This window comes from Phodopus roborovskii, unplaced genomic scaffold (assembly GCF_943737965.1).
Source record: "Phodopus roborovskii unplaced genomic scaffold, PHOROB, whole genome shotgun sequence".
NCBI classification, from domain to species: domain Eukaryota; kingdom Metazoa; phylum Chordata; class Mammalia; order Rodentia; family Cricetidae; genus Phodopus; species Phodopus roborovskii.
This window is the reverse complement of record NW_026126517.1, coordinates 16,081,220-16,102,364: the sequence shown is the minus strand read 5'-3', so window position 1 is coordinate 16,102,364 and position 21,145 is coordinate 16,081,220. Positions and strand designations below refer to the sequence as shown.

General features: G+C 40.4%; 2 protein-coding genes across 2 annotated transcripts in view; both read left to right on the top strand.

The window, feature by feature from the left end:
* Positions 1–21,145, top strand: part of Spa17 (sperm autoantigenic protein 17) — a 380,810-nt gene that overhangs the window by 252,599 nt on the left and 107,066 nt on the right. The gene's annotated exons all lie outside the window — the stretch shown is intronic.
* LOC127231536 (olfactory receptor 151) lies at positions 4,814–5,755 on the top strand. Its single transcript, XM_051197119.1, has one exon. The coding sequence runs from the start codon at positions 4,826–4,828 to the stop codon at positions 5,753–5,755; it is 930 nt and encodes a 309-aa protein (XP_051053076.1). The 5' UTR covers positions 4,814–4,825.

The window sequence follows — 21,145 nt, the reverse complement described above, 5'->3', positions numbered from 1 at the left end:
CTAGAAGAGAGTGTCAGATTCCCTGGAGCTGGAATTGCAGGTAGTTATGAATCACCCAACACAAAAGCTAAAATCCAAAATCAGGTCCTCTGGTATCAGCAAGAAAGGAAGGATTGACTTTCTTTACAAGTTTAGCATTCATTTATTAAAACTACCCTACTTGTTTTAGTAAAATCTTTTGAGTTTGTTTTCAAAACCCTTTGAGGTAATTATTTCAAAACTAGTTTATGGTGCATCATGCATGATGAATTAGTAGGAATTATTCCAATGCTCGAATTACTTTTTGACTTTCCATCAAGACACCTCTACCTTAGAGAGGGAAACTATCACAAAGGAGTGGGAAGCATAATGTACAGAGCAGGTACAAGCCAAGACTAATTAATTGTTCCTTTAGAGAGGACCATAGTCCCCATGTGACTCCTCCCAAGAGATTTTCCTGTATATACCTGTGTAAACAAAACCCTGGCTCCCCAATCATGATGGCTCCTTTTCCTAATGGTGCCAGGCCCTTTGAGTAAATTTAGCACTAGACATAAATCCATATATACTACCTGTTTTCAGCGTTTGCTAATTGTTGAGATCAAAGACATCCCTGAAAGTTTCCAGGGGGGCTGACTGTCACTTCCCTTCCACAAAGGTATTCAATTTCACACTTGAATAGCTGTTTAAGAAACATATTTCTTCAATAATCTCATCTTTTTTTTTAGACAGTATGTTTCCAATCATACATTTGCTTTCCTTCTCCAAATACCTTGTTCTATGTGTGCTGCGTTGTCAATGATGACAATCCTGAGCCTCTACAGGCTTGGTAAATGTAGAGGCCAAAGTAATGACAACTCACAGGAAACATATGGCGGTTAGTTGTATTTTTATATAATTTTTATATAATTAGAAGAAGCAGTGAGATTTTTAATCCAGGCTGTAGGCTCTCCTAATCAAGGGTTCTTTCTTTCCCACAGCACTCGATGAATGATGCCCACTCTGTCCTTCATAGATCTAATCCGGGAGAATGGTCATTCGTGGTGGATTTTTAATACTTCATATTGCTTCTAGAAGCAGGATTTGAGTCAAATGGGCTGTGTGGTATTTCCTTAACCATTTGTATCTAGGAAATAATTAATCTTTAATAATAAGTGAAGTATTAACATATCATGGATGGTTTCAATACTTATTAATATAAAGCTAAATTCACCACCAGTAATAATTTAACATAAAAAGCTCAATTAGCAGGATAGATTTTCTTGTCTTCAGACCACAATCTGAGGACTTAAAGATTTGTTCTTAACATTAAAAAAAAAAAAAGCCAGATTAAAGGAATGAGACAGGTTTCAGATCCTATACAGGATTTACAAACTGTTTTATTTTAGACACGTGTTGCATCGACCTGTCATATTAGTAATAAACTTGGAGGCACTAATAATCCACAGGTGTCAAATTAAGGAACGAAACCAAAGCACTTCCTGTCATTTAACCAAAAGGGAGCCCAGATTTGAGATACCTGTGTCTCCTTCATCTGTCTGTTGTATGAGTCTGAATCTATGCCTGCCTGAAGGCTGTCTTGTGAAATTGTCCCTGCAAGATTGTGTCTGTCTGTATCTGTGTGTCTGTCACTAACAAAAGGCTTTGCTCTCGTTTATTGAACAGCACAGAAAACATCATATAGGGAAGGAAGTACAGATACTTTACAAAAACCTTTAACAGAGTTTTCTAAGGAATTACCTTGCTGACTACAACTGACCCAAATAGCAAACATTGTTTTCATTTATTTATTTAGTCTGTCAGTCAGTCAGTTTTACATCCTGCTGTTTCCCCTCCCATCTTTTCCTTTGAGTCCCTCTCCCACACCTCCCCTCTGCCACCCCATCCACTCTTCCTCACTTTCTGTTCAGGAAAGGGCAGGTCTCACGTGAGTATCAATAAAACGAGACTAAGCACCTCCTCATGTGTTAGTGCTGGGCAAGGCTACCCATATGAGAAGTAGGATCCCAAAAGCCAGTAAAAGAATCCGAGACAGCCCCATCCCCCACTGCTAGGGGTCCAAAAGGACAAAGCTACACAACTGTCACATATATGCAGAGGGCCTATGTCAGCCCCATGCAGGCTCCCTAGTTGTCAGTTCAGTCTCTGTGAGCTCCTATAAGCCCAGGTTAGTTGTTTCTGAGAGTTTTCTTATGAACCCTCTGGCTCCTACAATCCTTTTTCCCCCTCTTCTGTAGGATTCCCTGAGTTTTGCCTGATATTTGGTTGTTGGACTCTGCCTATTTCTATCACTTGCTGGATGAAATTTCTCTGATGTCAAGTGGGCTAGTCACCAATCCCAGCACATTCTGTAGGTAGGACAGATTGTAGGTTGAAGGTTATGTGGCTGAGTTTGTACCCAGTCCTCCACTGGAAGTCTTACTTGGTCATAGGAGATAGCAGCTCAGGCTACATATACGCTATTGCTATGAGTCTTACCTGGGGCCATCCTTGTAGATTACTAGAAGTTTCCCTTGTACCAGGTTTCTATCTCACCCTGATATGCCCACCTTTTTCAGTCTTCTCTTTCAGCACTGTCTCTGTCTATCTCCCCACCTGTGTTTCTATCTCCACCAGCCCAGCATCTACTCACAAATTATTCTATTTCCCCTTCCCAAGGAGATCTAAGCATTCCCCCCATGAACCTTCCTTATTACCAAGCCTCTCTGGGTCTGTTGGTTAGCATAGTTATCCTTTACAGCTAGTATCCACTTGTGAGTACATGCCATGCTTGTCTTTATGAGTCTGGGTTACCTCACTCAGGATGGTTTTTTTCTAGTCTCATCCAATTGCCTTCAAATTGCCTGGTGTCATTGTTTTTAACAACTGAGTAATACTCCATTGTGTAAATGTACATTTCCTTTATCCAATATTTGGTTGAGAGACATCTATATTGTTTCCAGTCTCTGACTATTACAGATAAAGCTGCTATGAATGTAGCATAATTGAGCATCCTTTGGGTCTATACCCAGGAGTGGTAGAGCTGGGTCTCGAGGTAGATTGTTTACCAATTCTCTGAGAAACCACTATATTGATTTCCAAAGTAGCTGTATAAGTTTTCACTACCACCACCAATGGAGGAGTGATTCCCTTGTTCCACATCTTCTCCAGCATCTGCTGACTCTTGTGTTTTGTTTTGTTTTGTTTTGTTTTGTTTTGTTTTGTTTTTTATCTTGGCCATTCTGACATGTCTATCTGAAATGGAATCTCAGAGTCAGCAAGCACTAATTTTCAACATTGCAACATTGTGACGAATGTTCCTCTTATATGGCTGCTTTCAGCCTGTTTTCTGATTCCAGCAAATGATTATCATAACACATGTACAATGCATTACTTATGGAATAGGAATAACTTAAGATGATAGCTAACACTATGTTGTTAGGGGCTTCAGAGAGCTTTTTGTTTCATCTCATTTTATTTGGGTGATTTTTTCTAATTGGGGGTTTTGTTTGTTTTGATTTGGGGAGGTTGGCAGTTTTCTGTTTTTTTCTAGTTAGTTGATTTTTGAGAGAGAGCATTTGGGCTGGTAAGGAGGTAGGAAGGATCAGTGAGGAGTTTGGGAAGGGGAAAACATGATCATAATATAGTGTATGAAATAAAAATGTTAAAAAGAAAAGATTACAGCTATGCTTTAGCTTAGGTTGTAAAAGTTACTTGTCCATGAAGACAAGTAAAGCTGATTGCTACCTTATTCTCTCAAAGGCAGGTAAAACAGGCTGAGTATGATAGGACAGCAATCCTATGTCTTAAGTGACCTCAAGTAAATTATTAGTAACTCTGGCTGTGGGGTCATCGAAAAGTTCCAATCTCTGAGAATGTAAGGAATATTTTATCATAATGCATTGTCATGACATATAATGCAAACATACAAAAATTCCTACTAATGCTGTGGTATTTTTGTGTCATGTATTTTGTGAATTTTTTCTTCTTTGGTAATTTTTTTTGGTGCTTTGTTACTACTCATCTGAATCTCTAATAAATACCTGTATAGCACTTTTGATTTTTAAAAGTGCAAGAAATTTTTTCAATATCCTTCATAGAGCTCCAAAATTTGATAAATTAATTGTAATAAATGATGAACTGAATCACAAAGAGAAGATAAAGAAGACAAAAGAGTTTAACAAATACAGAACAGACCAGGAATCATGTCCTTTAACTGACTCTTAATTGTCTCACTTATGAGTGGATGTATTTTATGAGAGGAGAAATTTTCTCTCTCTTTTTTTGTTTTTGGTTTTTTTCAAAACAGGGTTTCTTTGTTTCTTTGTGTAGCCCTGGCTGTCCTGGAACTCACTCTGTAAACCAGGCGAGTCTTGAACTCACAGAAATACACTTACCTTCCAAGTGCTGGGGTTAAAATTTCAGCTAATATGGAACTTTTAGTATATAGATAAGAGTTATGAACTATGAAGATGCCACTGATTAGTTACAGAGTTCAGAAACATCAACATGCCTAGAGAAACTATTAAACCAGTTTCCTGGCTTCCAGCATAAGTTTTTTGATTCAATGCCTACGAAATGAAAACTAATAATTTGTGTAAGAAGGCAACTGCTGGTCCAGAACCACAGCTCTGAGATACTTGTGAAACTGGTAAGAAATTCAGATCTCTCTCAGCTTCAAGATCTCTGAAACCCTAGGCTAGTTCTGACATCCAAGAGCTGCAATGTAGAGAAAATGCATATGCCATAATCAGAGTTGCTCAGCAAGTGTCAAAAGCACAAAACCAGATGCTCCAAGCAGGGCAAGGACAGACCCTCACAAGCTCCTTCTCTCCCACCCCACAGGACTCCCACCCAGACACAATCAATGGCTGCAGAAAATCACTCCATGGTGACAGAGTTCATCCTCAGGGGACTAACTAACAGGCCAGAGCTCCAGCTGCCCCTCTTCCTCCTCTTCCTAGGGATCTACATGGTCACCATGGTGGGAAACCTGGGCATGATCACCTTGATTGGACTCAACAAACAGCTTCACACCCCCATGTACTTCTTCCTCAGCAACTTGTCACTCGTGGATCTCTGCTACTCCTCTGTCATTACCCCAAAAATGCTCACCAACTTTGTGTCCCAAAGAAACCTCATTTCCTACGTAGGGTGCATGTCTCAGCTCTATTTCTTCCTTGTTTTCGTCATTGCTGAGTGTTACATGCTCACTGTGATGGCCTATGACCGCTATGTGGCCATCTGCTGCCCCTTGCTTTACAACATCATCATGTCTCCTGTCCTCTGCTCCCTGCTGGTGGCCTTTGTCTATGCCATGGGACTCATTGGTTCAACAATAGAGACTGGCCTCATGTTAAAACTACACTACTGTGAGGACCTCATCAGCCACTACTTCTGTGACATCCTCCCCCTCATGAAGCTCTCCTGCTCTAGTACCTATGATGTAGAGATGACTGTCTTCTTTTTAGCTGGGTTCAATATTATAGTCACTAGCCTAACAGTCCTCATTTCCTATGCATTCATCCTGTCCAGCATCCTTCGCATCAGCTCCACTGAGGGAAGGTCCAAAGCCTTCAGCACCTGCAGCTCCCACTTGGCAGCTGTGGGTTTATTTTATGGATCCACTGCATTCATGTACTTAAAACCTTCCACAGCCAGTTCCCTGGCCCAGGAGAATGTAGCTTCTGTGTTCTACACCACAGTAATCCCCATGCTCAATCCCCTGATCTACAGCCTAAGGAACAAGGAGGTGAAGGCTGCCCTGGACAAAACACTGAGGAGAAAACTCATTTGATGTAAATGTTAAACTTTCTCCATGTAGGAATAAGTGATTATACACACCTGTATGATAACCTCTGCAAATCTACAGAACTGTGAAGACAAAACAAACATTTCCCTCTATGGTTGAGTGTATGTTTCTTCTACTTATTTCTTCCTTTCCTCTGTATCTAGCTCTCATTTACATTTGTTGATTTTTTTAAGGTCTGTCATCATTTGAAAGAAAATGGCTCCCAAAGAAAGTGGCCCTATTAGAAGTTGTGGCTTTGTTGGAGTTGGTGTGGCCTTGTTAGAAGAAGTGTGTCACTGTGGGGTGGGCTCTGAGGTCTCATATACGCTCAAGCTATACCCAGTGTCTCAGCTCATTTCCTGTTGCCTTCATATCAAGACGTAAATCTTTCAGCCCCTTCTCCAGCACCATGTCTGCCTGCATGCCACCATGTTGCACCATGATAGTAATGGACTGTGCTATAGAACAATCTTTTGTACATTGTGGATATATATTACACTCATTGATTAATAAAGAGCTGACTGGTCAATAGGTGGGCAGCAAAAGGTGAGGCAAATCTTTCAGGGGGGTGAAGAGAGCATGAGGATGAAGAAGGGCAGAATCAAGGTTATCACCAGGACATTTAGAAAGAAGCAAGATGAACATACCATGCTGGAAAGAGGTACTGCCACGTAGCATAGTGTAGATAAGAAATATGGGTTAATTTAAGTTATAAAAGCTAGTTAATAACAAGCCTACACTATTGGCCAAGCATTTATACTTAATATTAAATCTTTGTGAGGTTATTTGATAGCCCTCTAGTGGAAGAGAATTGACTGGCAGTCCTAACCAAAAAAAAAAAAAAAAAAAAAAAACCTCTACCTACAAATGACACCATGTATTCCCACATAGAACCTGAGAAAGCTTTTTTTCTGGGAATATTCAGTGCTTTTAATAAATCATGGTGTCATCTGTAGTCCCCAGTCCTCTGACTGACATTCAAAGCCAAAGGCCAGCACTGGAACCCTTAGAAATAACCCAAGTAGCAAGCACACTGAACCATCTCTCCAGTTTCACTACTTCTTAATGCCAAGCCCTTAATTATATCTTCAGGGGAAAAAAAACCACTTTGCATTGAGTTATTTGGGACAGACTGAGGATAGATACTTTGTTCCCAAAACTAATGCTTAGTTTGATGCCAGATTCAGAGGAAAAGAGGTGACCACTACAAGTTGCCTTCCATACCTTAGCCTCATGTGTTAGGGGCTCCCCCTATCAATTGAGAACAAGTTTCTGAGGATGTGAAGATCCTCAAGGTGCAGGCAATCACCAAACCTGTCAAGGACAGCAGGAGACCTTACCTCAAATCCATAGACACAAGAGGTAACCATGTTATTAACAAGGGTAAACTAACCTAGAATCCTCTTAGCTTGTATTTCCTATCATGGTGATGACACCATCAACAGCTTTGCCGTCAAGTAAAGTTTTTGCAAATAGAATCACGCCAAGGACCTTAAAAGACTACACTGTCCTTCCCTGTGACACTGAAAGACCCCCACTATGCATATCGCCTGTTTGAATTGCTCTTGCCAATTTGCCAAGGTCAAGTTATGGGAAAAGTACAGGAGGGAACCAGGTGCTGCTCTCATCCAACGCCAACCAAATATCTGTGGTCTGCAGCTTAGACCAAAGCAAGGTCAGCAGGACTGGTATCCAGAATGCTGAGATAGTCATAACTGAATTCTTTGTATTCTTTGTGCCCAACCCGAATAACCAACTGTCCTTGGTTAACTACAATTGCTACATTTAGATGAAACAATGAAATCCCTGTAACCATGCTTCTGTTTCCGTAAGCCTGCTTCTTGCCACCCCAACCCTATATAAACTGCATATGCTTTAACCATGCATGCTCTCTTAGTCTCCCGAAAGACTGAAGTGTCCACAGGTACCTGTGTGTAAACATTAAACAGCCTCTTGCACATGCATCCAGTGGTCTGGTCTCGTCTCTTGGGGCAAGGCCTCCCCCTGACAGGCTCTGAACTCTTGGGGTCTTTCAACACTAGTCCCTGGATCACACATCTACAAATCATACTTAGCCCAAGGTACCAACTGGCTTATCTTTCAGAAAAATGTAACGGGTCAACTTAGGTAGGTAGGTATGTATGGCTGACAACACATCTTTAACCCACACAAAAAAGAGAATACAAGAGATGGAAGAGAGAATCTCAGGCACTGAAGATAAATCCAACAAATCCTTAACACAAAGCATCCAGGAAATGTGGGACACCATGAAAGGCCAACCAAACCTAAGAATAATAGGCATAGAGGAAGGTGAAGAAGCCCAGCTCAAAGGTGCAGAAAACATATTCAACAAAATCATTGAGGAAAACTTTCCCAATCTGAAGAAATACATACCCATGAAAGTACAAGAAGCATACTGAACACCAAATAGACTGGACCAAAGAAAAAAGAACCCTCACCATAATAATCAAAACACCTAACATAAGGAATAAAGAAAGAATATTAAGAGCAGCAAAGGAAAAAGGACAGGTAACATATAAAGGCAGACCAATCAAAATTACATCTGACCTCTCCATGGAAACTCTCAAGGCCAGAAAGTCCTGGATAGATGTTCTTTCTACAAGTACTAAGAGTCCATGGATTCCAGCCAAGGCTACTATACCCAACAAAACTCTCAATCACTATAGATGGAGAAAACAAGATATTTAATGACAAAGCCAGATTTTCACAATACATATCTACAAATTCAGCCCTACAGAAAGTTCTGAAAGGAAAACCTCTACTACAGAGCTATAGTCCTGAAAACAGCCTGGTATTGGCACAAAAATAGACAAGTAGACCAATGGAATAAAATAATTGAAAACCCTGATATTAACCCACACACCTACCAACACCTGATTGTTGACAAAACAGCTAAAAGTATACAATGGGGGGAGGAAAGCATCTTCAACAAATGGTGCTGGCACAATTGGATGATGGTGTGTAGAAGACTGCAGATAGACCCATGTCTATCACCACGCACAAAACTCAAGTCCAAATGGATTAAAGACTTCAACATAAATCCAGCCACACTGAACCTCTTAGAAGAGAAAGTGGGAGGTACCCTTGAACAAATTGGTATAGGAGACCGCTTCCTGAACATAACTCCAGTAACACAGACACTGAGATCAACAATTAATAAATGGGACCTCCTCAAACTTAGAAGCTTCTGTAAGGCAAAGGACACAATGGACAAGACCAAACGTCAGCGCACAGACTGGGAAAAGATTTTCACCAATCCTATATCTGACAAAGGGCTGATCTCCAAATTATACAAAGAACTCAAGAAACTAGTCACCAATACACCAAATAACCCTATTTAAAAATGGGGTACAGAACTGAAGAGAGAATTCTCAATAGAGGAAATCAAAAAGGCTAAAAGACACTTAAGAAAGTGCTCAACACCCTTAGCTATCAGGGAAATACAAATCAAAACAACCTTGAGATACCATCTTACTTCTGCCAGAATTGCTAAAATTAAAAACACCAATGATAACGTATGCTGGAGAGGATGTGGAGAAAGGGGAACACTCCTCCATTGCTGGTGGAAGAGCAAACTTGTACAGCCATTTTGGAGATCAGTATGGTGGTTCCTCAGGAAAATGGGAATTAGTTTACCACAGGACCTGGTAATCCCTCTCTTAGGCATATACCCAAGTGATCCACATCCATGCAACAAAGACATGTGCTCAAATATGTTCATAGCAGCATTATTGGTAATAGCAAGAACCTGGAAGCCACCTAGATGCCCCTCAACTGAAGAATGGATAAAGAAGATGTGGCACATCTATGATGGGAGATGCCATTATGTATATATGCTTCTCATACTGGCTAATGAATAAAGCACTGTTGGCCAATAGGAAAGGAAGATAGGAGGGACTAGGAGAAAAGGAGGAAAGAGGAAGTAGTAAGGAGGTGTCAAAATGGAGAGTCTGGAGAGAACAGAACCGCCATTCCTCCGCTCTCGGTAAGACCACACGGAAATACATAAAAATGAGTTGATAATTAAGACAGAGCTAGCCGATAAGAAACTAGTACCTGGCCAACAGAATTATATCAAATGCAGAGTCTCTGTGTGTTAATTGGGGCTGGCATGGCGGCGGGACAAGACCGGGCAGCGGGTGGAAAAACCATACTCCTTACACATCTACACAATGGAATACTACTCTGTGGAAAGAAACAATGGAATCTTGAAATTCGCAGGCAAATAGATGGAACTTGAAGAAACCATCCTGAATGAGGTAACCCAGACACAAAAAGAGGAGCATGATATGTACTCGCTCATATATGTATTTTAGACCTAGATCAAAGGATCACCAGCCTATAATTCACACCACCAGAGGAACTGGGATACAAGGTGGATTCTAAGGGATTCATATAAGGTCCCTCACAGAAGGAGGAAGGGACAAGTTCTCCAGAGCACATGGGGAATTGGGGGACGGAGGGTCAGTGAGTGGAGGGAGAACTAGGAGAAAGAGAAAGGGGAGGAAAGACTAGGAAGATTGAGTCAGGGGAGAAGTGGAAGACAGAAATGAGAGAGAGGGGGGAGAGAGGGAGAGAGAGAGAGAGAGAGAGAGAGAGAGAGAGAGAGAGAGAGAGAGAGAGAACATAAAAGAGGGCGCCATTATAGGATTGAAGAGAAAACTGAACCTAAAGAAATGTCCAGAGACCTACAAGACTGACTATTTGAGCAACAGTGGAAAGGCTACCATAGATGCCCTTCCCTGATAATGAGATCAACAACTAACTTATCCACCATCATGGAGCCCTCATCTAGTACCTGTTGGAAACAGAATCAAACACCCATAACTAAACACTGAGTTGAACTAGAATCCAGATGCAGAAAGGGAGGACAAGACCAGGCTGCAGAAACACATAGCGACAGCTCACCTGAACAAGGAGGAGCTAATGGGCCCCCAGACTGATAGCTGGAAATCCAGCATGGGACTGACTCAGACCCCCTGAACATGGGTCTCAGCTAGAAGACGTGAGCAGTCTAAGGGACCTCAGACAGTGGAACCAGGATGTATCCCTGGCGCACAAAGGAACCTTGCGGGCACATCCCCCATGGAGAGATACTCCTTTAACCTAGAGACAGGAGAGAAGTCCTAGTCCCTACTTCAAATGACTTGTCCCCTCCTGGATGGCATCACCCTACATGTGGAGTGGGGGGGATGGGAGGGGAGGGTGGTCGGGTGCATGTGAGGGGGGAAGAGAGGAAAAGAGGGAGGGAGGAGGATGGAAGGAAGGGAGGGAGAGGGAACTGGGATCGATAGTAAAATAAAAATAGAAAAATAAAAAATATTAAAATTTTAAAAAGAAATATAGGTTTGTAGTTAGTCATCTATAATAATCAAACTTATAATATATTAAGTATGTTTGCATGGTTAAACAGATATATTTAGATAGTCTTCAATAACTTCAAAGACCTACAGAATATGGCATTTAAAAATAGTTAATAACCTAAGACTTTTCTTGACAGTGAGACACATCTGCTCCTGATAGCACCAATTTGCTTCAAGAGGATAGTGGGCATTGAAGCAACTCTGTATGGAGTTTGCTTTCTTTATAGCAAAAGCTACCCATTTTGGCAATAACTGTCAATAACTGACAGTTTGCTGTCCAAACTGAACCAGCAAGATGCAAAAAAAAAAAAAAAAAGTGAATGGCAAACTTTGACAAGACAAGATAGTATTCCCTTCTTCTCAGATAAGTCTTTGACCTATAGGACAAAAAAATGCCCCAACATTATAGAATAACCTAGGATGACTATCCAGGCAGACAGATGTCCTTGTCATTAGGTAAAATTTAACCCTTTTGACGTCTTTCATGGAGTTAAACTTACACATCTTTTTCAGTTTTGATAAAAGATAAATTAGGTATAAAACGTTAGATTCACAAAGATAAAATAGAGTATTTTCTATAAATTTGCCAAATACAAATGAAATGGATATTGTAACTGTAAATCTTACTTGTTAACCATTTTTGTTGTATATAATTTTACTACGTTAAAGTTTTACAAAAAAAAACTTCCTTTTTTCATTAGACAAAAATGGGGTAACACTATAGAACAATCTTTTTGTACACTATGGGTATTTATTACTCTCATTGGTTAATAAATGACTGGCCAATAGCTGGCATCAAAAGATTAGGCAGAACTTGCTGGGGGAATGGGGAATACGGGCAGAATCAGGAAAGTCACCACGAGATGTAGAGAGAAGCAAGATGAATATGCTGTGTTGAAAAAAAGGTACCACCATGTTGCCGAACACAGATAGGGGTTAATTTAAGTTGTAAGAGCTAGTTAGTAACAAGCCTAAGCTATTGGCCCAGCATTTATTTGGGAGCTGCCTGGTGGGGTGAGCTGACTGGCAGTCACAACAAAAAGCTCCACCTACAGGACTGAATCTGTGAACTGTAAGTGAGCCACCTGGTGAAATGTTTTCTTTCATAAGAGTTGTCATAGTCATGGTGTCTTTTCATAGCAATATAAATATATAAGTTCATTTTTCTTTTATTTGGGATTTATTTCCTTTTTCCTGAATCCTTTATTTTATTTAACAGTTACTATTTTTATTGTAACTTAAACATTAGCATTACAAGTTGAGAGTTATGCGTAGTCAATGTGAAAATATTCAGTTCTGACATTTTTACATAAGATTACATCAGAGTGATCCATTTGAAAAGCAATGAAGTTCGCACAGTCCCTTTCTCATCAGAACACTTCCTCTTTTTCCTTTTCCTCTCTAACTATTCCTCCACACGAATATCAACATGACATTTTGTTATGTCACTAGCAACAGTTAAGGTTTAAATTTGAAATGTCCACCTTCAGCTACATGATTGGTGTCTCTGACTTAATGAACAAAGTAATCTACTGATAGATGCTGACAGCATCAGTATCTGTGAAATAAATAACAGAAAGATGCATCGAGGCTGCCTGCTAAGTCTGAAAAACCTAAACTTCCTAACAATTACTCTGTGCCAAATGTCACAGGCTGAGTGTAGTGAACAGCAACCACTAAAGGTTTGCATGAGCTAATAGTGGTGAAAAGTGATGGCATCATGGCAAGAACTGCAAGGACCACACCTAGCAATACTGACTTCATGAAGTCTCTGTAGCTATAAGAATCTGCCGGTAGGCATAAAAACCCAAATAGCACAGCAGCAAGAATAGGGGAAAGAGGCAGAAAGGAATCAGAAGGAAGCAGAAAGGGCATAAAGTCAGGAGAGCCCAAGCACTGACACATTGTCAACACCTCACAGATATTACACCAGGGAGTTCCATAGGTATAATCAAAAAACGGTGTTTTCTTTTGGAAGTTAACAACAAGAAAGTAATCAAGACCAAATTTCACTTATAGGAAAACAGAATAGTCCCCTACAGGGAACATAAAGCAAGACTCAAGAAAACACATAAATGACTCTATTCTTTCAAAATGATCTAAGACATACTATGAAACCATCACAACCCAGGAAGGGACCAGAAAACCTTGCAAAAAAAATTACAAAGCAAACAATAGAATTTAGAAAATTATTCAAGACTATGAGCATGTTGATGTCTGAGGGCTGCACAGAGCTGGCCCTGCCCCCTCACCAGCTACACTATGGCACTCCAGAGCCTGGCTCGGCACCTCCCAAGGACAGCACAGCAGAGCTGGCCTTGGTGACATGAGCTGGGGAAAGCTGTCCCTACCCCTTTCTAGCTTTGGCACTCCGGGGAACTGGCCCTGCCCCTCACCAGGGCAGTACTGGAGAGCTGGTTCTGGTGGTGTGGGATGGAAGAACTGGCCCTAAAGGCATAGCTCAGGAGAGCCAATCAGCCTCGCCCTTGCCAGCTGCTGTAGGCAGAAGAGCTGGCCCTTACCTGCAAAGCAGGAGCTGGCCCTGGTGTCCTGGGCACAGAAGAGCAGGTGGGCTGACCAACTGCTACCAGCCAGGTCTAGATCCAGGGCTTAGAGTTGGCACACCCCAACATCTACCCCATCTAAGAACTGCTGGAGCATGTGAAGATCCTACAGAACCAAAGCTGTAAGATCTTCATGACAAAAGGCAACAACAGGATATCTGAGAGGAGTCCTGGTGAGGATCCAGTATTAGTAGTGTAGCAGCAGCCGGAGGCCCCGAACCAGACATGGCTCATTGCAGCGAACATTTGCAAGCAAATCTGTTCAGGCAAAAGAGTCCACTGGTTGATACACCACAGCTTCCATGATGAGAATTTTTTTTCACTTTTATTTTATTTTTTTTTATTTTATTTTTATTTTTTTTTTTTTTTTGCTTTCTATTTCCTTAGGGGGGTTGCAAGGGTTGAGGGCAGATATAGAGAGACAGGGAGATAAGTGTAATTAGGATGCATTATGTGAAATTCATAAGGAATCAATAAAACAATTTTTAAAAAACAGCTATGAGCAAATTAATTTTAGCCACAAAGATTGAGCAAGAAGTAACAGAAAATAAACAAAATGTGTGTTAGGAGAAGTAGAAAAAGGAAAGTAGTGAAAGGGGACAAAGTAAAACTAAAAATGGAGTCAGAGGAGTGGGTGAGTGACCCTCCAGCAAGCTTGGACTGCCCCATTCCCTGGGTCCTATTCCCCACACCAGTCTGGGGAGCAGACTTCACCGGCTCAGGTACAGACCACACAAGTCAGAACAGAGACACTCTCCTCCGAGATCCTCCAAAGCACTCCAACAACTAGGCACCAAGTAGTTGTATATCTTAGTCTATGAAGCACCTTTCTCATTTAAGCACTCATGTTTTATTCCCAATTCCTGAAGTGAGTATGTATGGAAAATATAAAATAAAACACAAATTCTTTTGACATAAAAATTAATGTCCTTGCTATTAAATAATTGCTAAAATGTACTTTAGTATTTTTCATGTTTTATTTGAAATAGAATTATATTATATCCCCCCTTTCCATCCTTCTTCCAGCTCCTTCCAAGCACCCTCCATCTAACCCCTGCCGTGTTCCCCACTCTCAAATTGATAGCTCTTTATTGATATATATATATATATATATGTATATATATATGCACATATATGTATATATGTATCTAAAAAGGTAAAACTAAGGATGAAATGGAGAGATTTTATTGGAAAACAGTAAATACAGAAACTGGGCAAAGGAGAACAAATTAAAGTAAGAGCCTCAGTGAAAAAATCCAAACAAAGAGAACAAACACAAGATAAAAGATAAATTCAACAAATGCACGTGTGTCTGTCTGTGTGTGTGTGTGTGTGCGTGTGTGTGTGAGAGAGAGAGAGAGAGAGAGAGAGAGAGAGAGAGAGAGAGAGAGAGAGAGAGTGAGTGAGTGTGTGTACTCTAATAATGGTGAGAGGAGGAGAAGGAAAAGGAAGAAGAAAACAAAAAGAACAAAAGCAAGAAAAATCATCCATCACATAAGAAAATTACCCCAACTAAATAGCAAAATATATCCTGGTGAAGTTATTGGGCATTTTATGGAAAGAAGGCAGTGATGACTTGAGAACTCTGTAGTCCTCAATTTCCCAATTCTGTCAGAGAAGATATGAAAACAATGATGACTCCAGAAGCAAAAATCTAGTCTAGAATCTACTTTGTGTTTCTGAACTTTGGTTTCCTCACTAAAGAAAGCAAATTTCTAAAGAAGTGGTTGGCTCCTGGTCTGAAGTGAAAAGCATGAGATGAGCCAGAACATCCTTCACACCAGACAGTCAAAAAAGTATTAGAAAGTAAATGCACCAGCTCAGAGTCCAGAGGAGCTCCAGAGATGGCCCAGCAGTAAGAGTGTGTACTCAGCACCCTTGTTGGGTAACTCTCCATTGCCTACAACTGCAGTTGCAGGGGACCCAGCACCCTCTTTTATCCTCTTCAGGCACTGCACTCCTGTGTAGGCATCCCCACATTCATCATCCACATCCCCATTCAATCATCAGCTGCACTCAGGAAGTAGTAGAGGACGACTGCTGGTGTTGAGTTTGCTGCCTCATTTTCCTGTTTTCATTTAGCCTAACCCTCCAGTCCATGGAGTTACAGAACATTCATGGTGGGCCTTCCCTCCTCGACCTCTCTTGATTCCCTCAGAGGTACACCTAGTTGTGTGTTTCGTAGTTGATTCCAAATCATCACAATGTTCATTAACAGATAGATAAAGAAAATTTGACACACTGGACACTGGAATATTATTCAGCCATTAAGAAAACTGAAATTATATTACTTTCGGACAAAATAGAGAACTAGGAATCATCACAGTAAGCAAAACAAGCCAATTTCAAAAGGACAATAACACAAGTTTTTATATATATATATATATATATATATATATATATATATATCCAAGTCCATTTAAATGAAAACAAACATTTATAGACAATATTTGGGAATTTGGACATCATTCTTTCCAAACTACTTCCTGCTAGTAAGGGTCGCTGTCATGGAGGATTCTAAGAAGATGCAGAAATTCTGGCTGTAGTCTGCAAGGCTGCTTTGTCCAGCTGTTTGAATGTAGGATCACCTGGTACTCTAATAACACAAGTTTTATTCGGATGTGGAATCTATGTTTTCTTAAGGACACGAATGTAAAAGTGAGAATGGTACTGTTCACATTTAAAGTGGGTCATCCCAACTAACCTAGAAACTCTCTCCCAGACCAGCCCAGAGGCTAATCTAGGTGACTTCAGACCCTGTCAAGTTGATGGTCAATATCAACCATCCTATACATGCTCTTTGGTTTAGGATGACTAGTGAGGAACCCTCAAATAATGCTCCAGTGGCTAAGATCCTGAAATTAGGGAGCTCTAGATGTTTCCATACTTGCGAGATCAAAATAAATGACAGAATCTTAGGTTTTATGTCACCTGAAAATTTGTTACATATGCAAATTTTCAGATTCATTCCAGACCTACCTTTTTCAAGCACTGGGTCATTATGATTACATTTGTACTCTCACCTTCTACATATCACACAAATGCTTTTAATAAACTAGCCAATTATTTTTCGCAATTAGGTTTAAGATAAACTGGAAATTATAGTTTTTAGCTTTTTAACACACATAGAAAGATGTAACAAATGTCAATGCAGTCATTTTCTGTTGGCTCTTCTCATTTTTTCTTCTCTTTCATCCAAGAAATGTGTCTTCTATCACTGTAATTTGATTCTAATTAGAATAAAATATAAAGGAAAATGTTCATCTTAAGATGAGAAATCTTAAATAAAAAATGATTACTTTTAATTATAAGAAAGTTACAACATGTATGCAGCAAAGGACAACAGTAATAGATTTGATAGTAATATAGCCTAATCTGAGAAAAACATACTATATGGGATAACATTTTAATATCCATGCGCCAGTGTGTGATAATCCACAGAAGTCACAATCATGATCAGAACAGATAGGCAATGCACAGAGAATCCAGTTTACAGAGGAAGCCTGTAGTGCTGCCACCCAGAACACAAAGAGGTTCTCAGATCACCGAACCCAGACATGCAAATATCTTCTTACACCTGTGAGACTACCAAAAGTCTAAAAGCTGGAGAGTGATGCATGTTACTGAGGAAGAACATTTGTGCACTGTGGCTGGTCTAGAAAACAGGAAGATACTGCCTTGGAAACATAAGTCTCAGTGTGCACAGGATCCATCAATTATGGCCCAAGTGTATATGACTCAGATATATTGCCTCACATGTGCTCAGAATGACATGTGCAAAAACATTTTATGCTTGTTTTTGGTGATGGGAAATGGGCAAGGTAGGAGTCCACCTTAGAGGAAGTTAGCAGATCATTTGTTGTGGAGACTTTGCAATAGTTAGGAATAGTCACAGGCAATATAGCTTAGAGATAGCCCACACAGTGAGAAAATAAAGATGATGAGAAATAAAACACAATGTCATTTACATATATTAAAATTATATGCAGTAAAGAAACATGCAATATGGGACTGTGTAAAACACACATACTCTCACTTATAAAGGAGTTAAGGGACAGATCACTTAAACCTTGGAGTTCAATACCAGCTGAAGTCATATAGTGATATCTGTCTCGAATAATAAAAACAATGCCTTGATTAACTGAGACTAAAAACATAAGCCACATACTGGAAGAAAATATTGTGAATAATGTGTCTGATAAAGAACAAGATACACAAGCAACTACCCCTAATGAACAAGAATACAAAGTAAAATGAATGGGTACCTGCACATCCAGTGAGGTATTCAATGTTAAGAAAAATGAACTGCAGGGCTTATTTGCACATTACTATGCACAATGTAAAGGGCTCACATGTACATTACTAACTGAAAAAAAAAACAGCCAATTTAAAAAGACTAGAAAACACAACTCCAACTATGAGACATTCTGGAAAAAAGCAACTACATGGACACAGGAAAATGATCAGTGATATATCTGTGAACCAACAATGCTCTGAAATATAAAAGAATGGTTTAAGAAAATACCAGTTGCCATGGCAACATGGACTGTGGAAATTTCACAAGACCTCAGCCCTAGATAAAGAGCTAAAGTAAATTTATTACTGCTGAGAGATAGTCAGTGTTCCCCAGGGACAAGCCCTTTAATTGGTTTTGCAATACCAAGTGGTCAGCCCCTAAAACACATATACTCTAAATGGATTCGTTGGGTTGTATTTATATATTGATATGTGTATGTGTGTGCATAACAATAATAATCAAAAGGATAGCGATAATACATGAAGGTAGAAGGAAGGCTGAGAGACAGGAAGTGGAATATTGGATATGATATGAGGATCAGGATATGATAACAGGGACTGGAGATGACCAAAGAACATTATACACACACGTATGAAATGTTTTAATAAAACCCACCATTTTCAAGTTCCATCCATTTGCCTGCTAATTTCAAGATTCCATTGTTTTTTTTCCACAGAGTAGTATTCCATTGTGTAGATTGCCACATCATCTTTATCCATTCTTCAGTTGAGGGGCATCTAGGTGGCTTCCAGGTTCTTGCTATTACCAATAATGCTGCTATGAACATAGTTGAGCACATGTCTTTGTTGCATGGATGTGGATCATTTGGGTATATGCCTAAGAGGAGAATGGCCAGGTCCTGTGGTAAACTGATTCCCATTTTCCTGAGGAACTGCCATACTGATCTCCAAAATGGCTGTACAAGTTTGTACTCCCACCTGCAGTGAAGGAGTGTAATCCTTTCTCCACATCCTCTCCAGCATAAGTTGTCATTAGTGTTCCTAATTTTAGTCATTCTGGCAGGAGTATGATGGTATCTCAGAGTTGTTTTGATTTGCATTTCCCTGATAGCTAAGGGTGTTTCTTAAGTGTCTTTCAGCCTTTTTGATTTCATCTATTGAGAATTCTCCTTCAGTTCTACACCCCATTTTTTAAATAGGATTATTTGGTATTTTGTTGACTAGTTTCTTGAGTTCTTTGTATATTTTAGAGATCAGCCCTCTGTCAGATGTAGAATTGGTGAAGATCTTTTCCCAGTCTGTGGGCTGCCGTTTGGTCTTGTCAACTGTGTCCTTTGCCTTGCAGAAGCTTCTCAGTTTAAGGAGGTCCCATATATTAATTGTCCATCTCAGTGTCTGTGCTACTGGGATTATGTTCATGAAGCAGTCTCCTGAATGAGATAACCCAGTCACAAAAAGAAAACCATGGTATGTACTCACTCATATATGTATTTTAGACATAGAGCAAAGGATCACCAGCCTGCAATTCACACAGCCAGAGAAACTAGGATACAAGGAAGATTCTAAGAGATTCATACAAGGTCCCTCACAGATGGGGAAAGGAACAAGATCTCCTGAGCATACTGGGAAGGATGGCAGTGAGTGGAGAGGGGGCTAGGAGAAAGAGGAGAGGAGAAGAGGAAAGCACATGGGACTAGGAAGATTGAGTCAGGGGAGAAATAAACAAGAGAAAAGAGAGAGAGAAAGAGAGAGAGATATATATACCATAAAAGAGGGAGCCATTACAGGTTTCAAGAGAAAACTGACTCTAGAGAAATGTCCAGAGACCTGCAAGACTGACCCCCAACTAGCATTTTGAGCAACAGTGGAAAGGCTACCATAAATGCCATTCCCTGATAATGAGATTGATGACTAATTTATCCACCATCGTAGAGCACTCATCTAGTACCTGTTGGAAACAGAAGTAGATACCCACGGCTAAACACTAAGCTGAACTGAAATCTAGATGCAGAGAGGAAGGACAACACCAGGCTACAGAAACCCACAGAGACAGCTGACCAGAACAAGAAGGAGCCAATGTGCCCCCAGACTGATAGCTAGGAATCCAACACTGGATCTACTCAGACCCCCTGAACATGTGTCTCAGTTAGATGGCCTAAGCAGTCTAAGGGACCTCTGACAGTGGAACCAGGGTGTATCCCTGGTGCACAAAAGGACTATGGGAGCATATCCCCCAAGGAGGGATACTCCCTTAGCCTAGAGACAGGAGGGAGGACCTAGTCCCTACTCCAAATGACTTGACAGATTTAGATGATCCCTCCAAGAAGGCATCACCCTACATGGGGGGGGGTAGAGAAATGGGATGGGAGGGTGGTTGGAGGGCATGGGAGGATGGAAGAGAGGGAGGGAAGGACGGAAAGGGAACTGGGATCGATATGTAAAATAAGAAAAATAAATATATTTTTTAAAACCCACTATTTTGTACAATTAATAAGTGCTAATAAAAAATTTCACAAAAACATAAAGCTTCTACGTGTGGGGGGGGGGTGTCCTCTTTGGAATAAGTTCAGCTACCATTGACATTCCAAACACTACTGGTGTTTTTTTTCCTGCACATCCCAATTAACTGCTTACACTCTGATCCTCAGTAGGATCTGCATTTGGGAGACATTGGTGAAAGTGGTTACTCTTAGAATGTGCTCTGCACTCTCTAAAGTCACATAATGGGAAACCAATGCTGCTATCTGACCTCTGTGCCCCTTCTACTTCTGTAACTATCATTCATTGCACCAATCATATGTTATTGAACCTGTTTGAAAAAGTCCAAAACAGAGCGATGAGAAGGATGGGCATTATCGTCAAATGAGCAGCAACTTCAGAATGGGAGGCACAAGTCAGAGCTAAAGGTTTCATTCAAAAGCAGAAAGAAACTGGGTATCTCAAGTGGGGCAGAGCCACAGGGGCTCTATCCTCACTCTAAACAACAAAATGAAGTGAGAGGCCTAGTACATCTAAACAAATGCGATGTGAATTACATGAGCTCTCCTCTCTTTCCTTGTGCCCCATTTGTGGGAGCTGAGTTCAGCGCTCCTAGGGGACATTCAGACTTTCCCTGTTACTCTGGGCTTTTCCACTCTTTTTCTGAAGCCTTTCTATCCGTTGCTATGTGGCTGTTTGTCAATCTCCTTCAC